The sequence below is a fragment of the Lycium ferocissimum genome, chromosome 2, assembly GCF_029784015.1.
Source record: "Lycium ferocissimum isolate CSIRO_LF1 chromosome 2, AGI_CSIRO_Lferr_CH_V1, whole genome shotgun sequence".
In the NCBI taxonomy this organism is placed as follows: Eukaryota; Viridiplantae; Streptophyta; class Magnoliopsida; order Solanales; family Solanaceae; genus Lycium; species Lycium ferocissimum.
Window position 1 is genome coordinate 60,529,512 of NC_081343.1, and position 10,258 is coordinate 60,539,769.

General features: G+C 33.4%; 1 protein-coding gene across 1 annotated transcript; it reads right to left on the bottom strand.

Annotated features, from left to right (window-relative positions):
• Positions 1–5,600: 5,600 nt before the first annotated feature.
• On the bottom strand, positions 5,601–10,258 carry LOC132046487 (agamous-like MADS-box protein TM6). The gene is made up of 7 exons (XM_059437130.1): positions 9,909–10,258; positions 9,744–9,810; positions 9,591–9,652; positions 9,349–9,448; positions 6,384–6,425; positions 6,230–6,274; positions 5,601–6,132 (listed from the first exon to the last, which is right to left on the bottom strand). The coding sequence occupies exons 1-7, from the start codon at positions 10,094–10,096 to the stop codon at positions 5,959–5,961; spliced, it is 678 nt and encodes a 225-aa protein (XP_059293113.1). The 5' UTR covers positions 10,097–10,258; the 3' UTR covers positions 5,601–5,958.

Sequence of the window (10,258 nt, forward strand, 5' to 3'; positions counted from 1 at the left end):
TTATATTATGTTAAATTTCTTTTGAACGTGATCTGAATTAGTGATCAAAAATAATAATTTATATTTGTTCTCTTGAATTTTTTGCTTCTATGATATGAATTTGCGCAAGAATAGGTAGTAGAAGATTCTATTTCATATTGCAAAAGTTTCATGTTCAAATTGTATCAAAAATCACTTAAAAATTGTTATTTCGAAAGACGAAAAAACTTAAAGGGCTGACCCTTCCTAGCCTGTAGCCCGCTTAGGGCTGGGTTGAGCTGCCATTTTGCAGACCCTTCAACTAAAAGGGTCAACCCGTCTTAGCCGATTTAATTCTTTGACCCTTTAAGGCAGGATTGGATTAGACTGAACCAGCCCATTTTCACACCTCTAGCTCTACCCAAGCCTACCAGGCCTCGGTTTTTCAGAAACCATCAGTGCATCCACGTTTAGCTTGAATCTCCCAAATAAAGACGTCCCATCAATATGTTACTATTCTCTTAATGGGATGAAAGCATCTAAATTTTTTAAAACTTTGGTGTGTATATATATATACTAGTACATGAGGCCCGTGCTAAGCCCGGCCCAAATTTAATATATAAAAATCGTAATATTTTAATTAAAAAGTATTATTTGTGTCATATTTCCTTTCCTTATAATTAATATAATTTAGTGGCACATTAAACATCTATTGTTGGTAACTTTTTATAATTATTAAATATTTTTTTTTATTTATGAGGAAAAAGATTTGCTGGAGAATTAGCAAATACCAAAGGGATACAAGTGATTTGACATTATGTAAAGTAAATTATAGTATAAAATAACAACTTCGGTGAAAATAATAAATTGCAAAATATTGGCGTTATGAATTTGTTAGCATAACATTTCCTTATTCATAAATAAACAGATCATTTTGTAATATGTTAAGTTTTAATTCATTAGGATATTTTATGTGGCAAGAGTACATGCTAGTCAACTGTGGCAATTTAAGCTTTGTTTTAGACAAAATTAAGAAAAAAATAAATTCATTACATGAACCTCAAAAATCAATTTAGTTTTTTATATATGGTAATAATTAAAAATATTCTCAGTTAAAATTACAATGTCCAATATTTTTTGCATAACTTTTAAGTATTTACATTTTAATTTAAATTACTAAGTTAATCTTATTTAATATAGCTTCAAAGTTTAGTCAAAATAACTTTAAAAAATGAAAAGTGGCACATAATTTAAAACAGAGGGGAGTAATTAGTAAGATCTAATAAATGTCCTATTCAAAACAAAAATATGGCTCCAAAGTTGCCTAAATTTTACCAAAATACCACCAAAAGATGTGGTGCAGTGGATGGGGCTGCTCATCCCTTAACCAGAGGTCTCGGATTCGAGCCCTGGGTGTGGAAATAACCTTGGTAGGGAGCGCTTCCTCCTGAATGGGGCCCTACGCGGCGCGAATCCGAATATAATCAGGCTCCAATGCAGGTACCGAGCACCGGGTGGGAAACCCCATTTTTTTTTTTTTTTACCAAAATGTTTAATGACAAATAATGTAAAGAGTAATCTAATACTCCATCAAATTCATATTATATGGTGTTTTTAGCTTGGGCACACTCCTTAAGACCGTCTCAAATTATTTGTCATTTTTTTGTTTTTGTTTTACACGCTTCTTAAGAAATATTAATTATAAAGAGTATTTGACTATTTTACCCTTATTTATGTCTAAGATACAATCTCTCTCCATTAAATATTTACGCTATTCATGTGTCTAACTCATTAATGACAAAATTTTACTAAGGATAAAATGAGAGAGAAAATATAATTAATTATGCTTGAAATTTGAAAACGATAAATAATTTGAGACAGTTATTTTTACTAATCACAATAAATAATTTGAGACGGAATATACAGGGCCCTTCGTTTGGGGTGGTCTTTAAATTTTGCCCCACATATTTGAAATCTTTAAATTTTGCTCCTTGGGCTAAAACCCGTAGGTTCCGGGTTCGAACCCACGCGCGAGTCAAAATTTTAAAAAAAAAATTCACAAGGCAAGTTTAAATTTCGCTATGCCCCCAACGACATACACTTGTGAAGGAATTATCAAAGTTATGCGGACCGGCATACGTACTTATTATCAACGGGCGAACTTGGCATAAGTATGCGTTGTCCGTCCATAACTTTGATAATTCATTCAAAAGTTTATGCGGATCCGGCATAAAAGTTTGCCCATTAAAAGTATGCCCCCACCTAAGCATAACTTTGTGAAGGAATTATCAAAGTTATCGGACCAGATACCAGCCTAATCTGCCAATAAGGCGTAGTATCGGTCGGCATAAAATGTGTAATTCCTTAACAAAAGTATGCGGGTCCGCATACACGCGACCCAAACCTTGTCTTGCGATTTTTTTTTTAATTTATGCTTGAGCGAGGGTTCGAACTCGAACCTCATTATTTCGCGCGAAAGCTCAAAGTTGCAAATACGAAGGGCAAAATTAAGAGACCAAATATGAGGACATAATTTAAAGACTACAATATGAAATATGAAAAATTTAAAACACCACCCCAAAAGAAGGGCACTCCGCGCAAAAAAATGGAATATACACCATTTATAGAGGTCCACATAGAAATGAACTTTGAACAAAAAATGAGTGCCAAAATAAAATTAGGGAAAGAAAGATGCAGCAACGTGTAGCATCAGGAAATCATAGGCAAAGAAAAGCCAGCCACGTGTAGCATCATGATAGTATTTCAATGCTTTGTGAGGACGACAAATTTTTAGGATCTTTGTTTATATATAGTACTAATATATATATATATATATAAATGAATGAAAATTACAACTCATAAATTTTAAAAAGTAAACAACTTTCGAACATAATTATTTTCTGAAATTAATTCTTCTAAAAAAAATTCAGAAAACGCAATTTCCGGATTATTTATCAACTTCCTAACAAGGGCGCGGAGAGAGCGAGGCAGAAGGAGTTCATTTGAATGCGTTTGATCTGAAGATTATGGTTAAATATGTAAAATTAAAATTGTTCTTTTTATATACTCCATTTAATAGATGATAAATCCCGTGGCGAAAATTATGTCTCCATAACTTAGGGGTCGTTTGGTAGGTAGTCAAAATTATCTTGGGATTATAATTTTAATTAATTTATTTATTGGGATTATTTTATACCATCTTTTAGATGGTATAAAATAATCCCAGTATAAGTGGGATAAGAAGGGATATCCCATCTCTTGGGATGGGATGCATTTTATACCTTGTTTGGTACAAGGTATAAATTTATCCCGGGATAAATTTATGCCTTCTACCAAACATGGTACAAAAAATTAGTGTTGGGATATCGCAACTTATACCATGCACCAAACGACCCCTTATACCATGTTTGGTGCATGGTATAAGTTGGGATATCCCAGCACTAATTTTTTGTACCATGTTTAGTAGAAGACATAAATTTATCCCGAATAAATTTATACTTTACCAAACAAAGGTATAAACGCATCCCATCCCAAGAGATGGGATGTCTCTTCTTATCCCACTTATCTTGAGATTATTTTATCATCTTTTAGATGGTATAAAATAATCCCAACATAAGTGGGATAAGAAGGTATAAGCTGGGATATCCCAACACTAATTTTTGTACCATATTTAGTATAAGGTATAAATTTATCCCAAAATAAATTTATACTTTCTACTAAATATATTTAGTATAAGGTATAAATTTATCCCAAAATAAATTTATACTTTCTACTAAATATGATATAAAAATTAGTGCTGGGATATCCCAGCTTATACCTTCTACCAAAGGGCCCCTAAGAGTATTAGATAATAGCATCGATGTCCAACGGATCTAAGCAAAAGCATATTCGGGGAATTATTTCACTATGCCAGTTCAAACGAAAGCTCCACTGTTGATACCTTTATCACTACAAAATCCTCCTTAGATTTATGAATTAAATAAATACAAAATATCAAATTCTAAATAACTTTGGATTACTAATCTTAATTTAATTTCAATATAGTCTCCCTTAAATCAAGATTTTTAAACTTGAGCGTGCCATCAACAATATCATATCTTGTAGAAGTCAACTCCCTTAGACTCGAGAACAATTTCCTGACATATGTAGCATCGATAAATTTGCGGGTGCCATCTTTGATCAGCTTCAGTTTCTCTTCAACAGGATTCAAAGTTAATTTGACTTTCTCCATCTTAAACATCTTCAAACTATATGAACATACTTAAATTCGCTTCTGTACCCAACCCTCCCAGGCCTGGGTTTTCCAAAAACCATCAGTCCATCGACGTTTAGCTTGAATTTCCCAAAATAAAGACTTCCCATCAATATGTTACTATTTTCTTAATGGGATAAAAGCACTTAAATTTTTTAAAACGGCAAAGATGCAAATATATCCCTTAATTTTGCTATTTAGAGTAGATAAACCTTCCGTTAAAAAAGTAGTATATATATACCTTTGACGTTAAAAATGGTGCAAATATATCTCTGTCCTTACACAAATAATGCAAATATACCCTTTTCATTAACGTAATTTTTTTTAAATCATTTAGCAAATTTTTTAATTTAAGAAAATGCCATGTGGCTTTAAAAAAATGTGTAGACATATTTTTCTAAAGCCACATGATAAATTTTTTCTGGTGAGTCGGGTGTGCTTCGTTTAAAAAATATCTCTGTGGCTTTAAAAAAAATAAGACTACCCATTTTTAAAATGAACCAGACCCGACCCACCAGGAAAAAAAACACCAGGAAAAAAAATTATCATGTGGCTTTAGAAAAATATATCTACTAAAAAAAATAAAAAATTAAAGCCACGTGGTATTTTTTTAATTAAAAAATAAACTAAATGATTAAAAAAAAATCGTCAGCAAAAAGAGTATATTTGCACCATTTTGTAACAGCAGGGGTATATTTAAACCACTTTTATAATGGGGTTATATTTACTCTATATCGCAAAGTTGAGGGATATATTTGCACCTTTAAATTACAACTCATAAATTTTAAAAAGCAAACAACTTTCGAACATAATTGTTTTCTGAAATTAATTCTTCTATAACAAAATTCAAAGAACGCAATTTCCTGATTATTTGCCAATTTCCTAACAAGGGCGGGGAGCCAGCGGGGCAGAAAGAGTTCATTTGAATACGTTTGATCGGAAGATTATAGTTAAATATGTAAAATTAAAAATGTTCGTTATATATACTCCATTTAATAGATGATAAATCCCGTGGCGAAAATTATGTCTCTATAACTAGAGTATTAGCTAATAGCATCCATGTCCAACGGATCTAAGCAAAAGCATATTCGGGGAATTATTTTACTATGAAAGCTGCACTGTTGATACCTTCATCACTACAAAATCCTCCTTAGATTTTTCCCTTACGAAAAATGTGGATGACGCTCAAACTTCAGCCATCAGCCATAACCCATGGAAAAAATATATGCCACAAGCAGGCTACACAAAGACTGCCGCCATTTTTATCAGCCCAAAGCACATTTCCGTTATATAATTATAGAATAACTCTTGATAATATACGAAGAAAGCTTATAAGTGCATCGTTACAGTTGGACGAGACTATCAAATACCTGACTTTAACACCGTAAAGTAGTGAATTGACCCAAACATTTTAGATAAAGTAGAATGATATAAGAAGTGATATAGATCTTAAATTAAGTTTACAACTCCTAATTGATATCCATCAACAAAATATTACTAAGAATTAGACTTGCAATAAATAATGTCTACGCATAATTGAACATAAATCTTCCTTGGCATCATTCATATATAGGAGTCGAAACTCTTAGAATAATATAGTGCTTTAGGAGAGGAATCAGATCCATGACTCAGCGCAAAACCTAATTGGATATAGTAGTGTATCCAGCTTGCAGTAGTTAAACTTTTTTTTTTTTTTCCATTAATAACATATAATTTGAGAAGTTGGTTCCAATTAGTAATTGCTGCCTTCAAGAGAGACTTAGATCACGAGAACCAAATCCACCATCATTTTGAAGATTGGGGTGAACCGATTGTAGGCGAAACGCATAAAGGTTGTGTACACCATTGGCAAATGCCACAGCAGAGTTGTAGTGTTCCTCATTCTCCACTACACCATACTTTGGATCTTCACATTTTGCTTCCTTTGATAAAGCAATAGAGTAACTTTTTGTGTTAATAAATAATCCCATAAATCAACCCACAAAAATCAGCACATCTCTGAATTAAAAAGATACCTACCAAGTCAAGTACGAGGTTTCCATGTCGCTCTTCGAAGTTCCTCACCTATTTTTTTCATATAGAAGAACCCATTGAACTTTGTTAATATGTTCCAGGCGAAATCAAAAGGAATTCACATTAAAGATTAACAAGTAGAGTTAAAAGGAAAACTAACCCTCTTCTTGCAGGTGTCTGTTTGATTCTTGATCACGTGGTACTGTATGTAATTCATAGATACGTTAAATGGCGGACCCATGTTATTTTATCATCGGTGCTTATGCACCCATTGCTTTTTGTGACGAACACTATTATTTATATATAAAATTTAGTAATTAATTTAAATATATTAACTGAGCACCCACTTTATGTAGCAATCCAAACTAAAAATGGTTGAACACCCGTGATATAAAATTTCTGGATCCGCCATATGTAAATAATACATGTGGAAACAATTCTAAATTTATTTGCTGACAAAGGAAAAGGAAAAAAACACTAAAATGTAATTTGGTTGACTCATATCATTTGGATACGCGAATGAGTCACAAAAAAATTACCATTTTTTTTATGACAAGGGAACTCGCAGCCACACAGGAGAGATAAATCCCGTTCTTGTGTAGTAGCCAGCAAACCACATAGGAGAGATAACCAGTCGTGTGTGAAGCCGCGCGACGACCCGACCTGGGCAAATCGTCGTAGGCGGCGGGTTTTAACGAGACCTCTATTATGAAAGTCCCATGCTCAACCAACTGAGAGCCACTCTTGCGGGTAAATTTCCATTTCAATTTACGTATTTTACTTTCCTCGTTAATTTGTTCCAACACAAACAATTTTTTTTATATCCAATAACTTTTTAATTTCAGATATTTTTAGACTTCTGAATACATTTCTAAATCAGAATCACAAGATTTAAACAAGGAATTTATTTTAGGTAGTTTTGTGGCTAATCAAGTTAGGACATGCAGTTAAATTGAAACGATGGGAGTATAAAAAGGATAAGGTCTACTTGGCACTTCAACAGGGAGAAAAAGAGAAGCACGTAAGGACTCAGGGGCGGATCTATGTAGTGGCGTGGGAGTGCCACGCCACCCCCACGCCTCAGTTGATACTATGTATATGTATCTGTATATGTGTAAGATAATTTATAAAAGATCCTAGTGCCACCCGGAATAAGAATGAAGGCTATGGTGCCAATGGTTAGGCGCTTGATTTTCCACCGTTAATTTGTTCCAACACTAAACTTCTTTTTCTTCCTTTTTTCTTTTTGAATATGGTAATATACTTAACAAATGAACAAGTTTTTATCTATCTTTAATTTCTCTTCCTTGTTTTCAAGACAGTAAATAGTTTTCTAGTTTTCTTCTTCCATAAAAACTCTTTCTATCTTCTCATCTCTTTTTGTCAATTTTTACTAAAATCTTCCGTCATAGTTTCTTATTTAATTTTACAAGCTATTTTATTTTATTTAAATGGTTTAACAAAATGTAAAAAGAAAAGGGTATGCTTAGTCTTGGTTCACGCTAATTAAAAAAAATAATTATGTTATAGTAGCAATTATGCTTATAAGCTTGAGTTGATGTACCTATATGAGTGTAATTTTTTCTATATAATATTTTTCTATGTAACCGAAAAGACAAATTACCCAATCCGCAATCCAAAATTGATAAAACCGATCAAACATTTAATTACTCTATTAATTGGACCGTGAAAAGAGAAGCACGTAAGGATCCTCTGCGTAAGGTGCAATTTTATCCTGTCGATCACATCAATATCATAGGAAAATAGTGGTGCTGGCATTCAACTGCAACTGCCAACACAATGCTACTCGTCACATGCTTTTAGTCTTATCCAGAAAACACATGTCATTAGTATTCACTAGAACTTTTTGACTAGTATTCACTAGTATTAAATTGTAGCAATACTGATTTCTCTACCAAGTGATTCAAAATGGGGGAGCAAAATTTTGTAGCAAGACAAACAATTATAGCAATGAAAGGCCATCCAGGTACAGGAAAAAGCACATTAGCTCACTCTATAGCTAAAATCCTCAAATGCCCACTTATAGACAAAGACCATTTTCGAGATTGCACTAAGTCTCTTCAACAGGCCCTAATGGTATCATCGCCTAACACAGCCATTAACCTTCTAAATGAACTTTCTTATGATGCAATGTGGCATGCTGCCTCCACACATCTCGAATTGGGCCTCAATGTAGTTGTTGTGTCCCCACTCTCTCGTTGGGCCCGGTTTAAAAGGCTTGTTAAGCTTGGTGAATGTTTTGGTGCATGAGTTGTTATTGTTGAGTGTAAGCCCAATGATTTGGGCTTGTGGAGATTGAGGGTTGAGCAGTGGACTAAGTTTGAAAGATCCAGTGCGTGGCATAAACCAGCTACATGGGAAGATATGGAAAAGGTGTTTGAAGAATGTTGTGATTATGATGTTGGAGAGGTTCCAAAAATTGTTGTGGACACTACTGCTGCTGCCGATCAAGGGGTTGATATAAAAGTAAGATATACTACGTCTGAAGTTAGATTTGGAAAAGTCTAATTTCATATAAAATGTCTAAAGTATAATATAATTGTGATATCTACAGGTAAGTCTCATTAAAATGTGAGAGTTGAAATATTAAAAGTAAGATATACTACATGCTACAACAAGTAAAGATGACGGTGTAAAATATTATTATATTACTTATACTATTAGTTATTCACCAGCTATTTGGATTGTCAACCCATAATTAATATATTCTTTAAGTGGTTTGATTATTTTGTTTTCTGTAGTTGAATGCTCAAATCTGCACCTGTCCCAAAATGTTTGGCATTTTTCGCAATTAGACCAAAGAGACTCAATACCAGCTTCAAGATCCATTAAAATGGGGCAAATGTTCTATTCACTAATGTTTAAATTAAATTGGTTCAAGCTGAAAAGACTCGTTGCCTTTACTTCAAACAGATTTTGAACGCTTTTCTCTTCTCTAGACTCAAAATAAATTGAGCTTTGCCTAAATTTAGGAGATATCCTATTCCTGAGTATCTAAAGTTTAATTTAGGTCCATTTAGCTACAGAAATAGATCAACTTTATTCTTGATGAACATAAGATTAATGGCACAACCCCCAAAATGTAAGAGTAAGGTAAGTATTACCTTTCTTTCACGTATCTCAGCTACAGATTCAGTGATGCTCTCCTGCAAGTGGCAAAGTTCCTGCAAATTGAGCCCGCTCATGTCTTCCCCTGTTCTCTGCCTATCAACAGACACCAACATCAACCATTTCATTACCATTGCTTAATTACACGAAAATAAAATAAAAATAATAAAACAATAAAAAAAGATCGAACATGCTAATCCAAACTGTACATAACCGGTGTTAATGATACTGCTATTACCTTATCTCTCTTCTTAGCTTGTTATTGATCTCTTTCAATCTCTTCAAGTTCTCTTGCATTTTCTGCACACACATTGAAAGTACAAACTGATTTTAATTTCTAGGTAAGAGTATACTAACGTTAAACCACAACAGGGAAAGTTTAAGAAATTACCTCGTAGTGAGTGCTCCAAATATCAACTCCAAGTGTACTCTGATATTGATCTATCATCTTTTTTGTCCTGATGATTATCACACGCAAGAAGTTGGAAAGAAACTAAAATAAAATAAAATCAGAGCTTTTTTTTTTATAAAAAAATTACGTTTAATTAAGACATACGTAGTGTTAGGGCTGGTGTACTCATGGAATTTCCTGGTGCTAGAGAGCATAATGAGAGAGATCTTTGCATCACAAAGAACAGTAAGTTCTTTAGCTTTCTTGAAAATACCATTTCTTCTCTTGGAGTAAGTGACCTGTCTGTTTGTCGAGTTTTCAATCTTCTTGATCTCAATTTTTCCACGACCCATTCTTCTTCTTCGTACGTAGTACTAGAGATCTCTCTCTTGTCTTCTTTTTAATGAAACATGGAGGAATCTGTAATGGAGCTGATGATGAAAGCAGCATCATGTGTACTGTCAAGTGATGTAGTTAAAGGGAAAAAGTGAAGAGAGGGAGTTAGTAGAGAAACT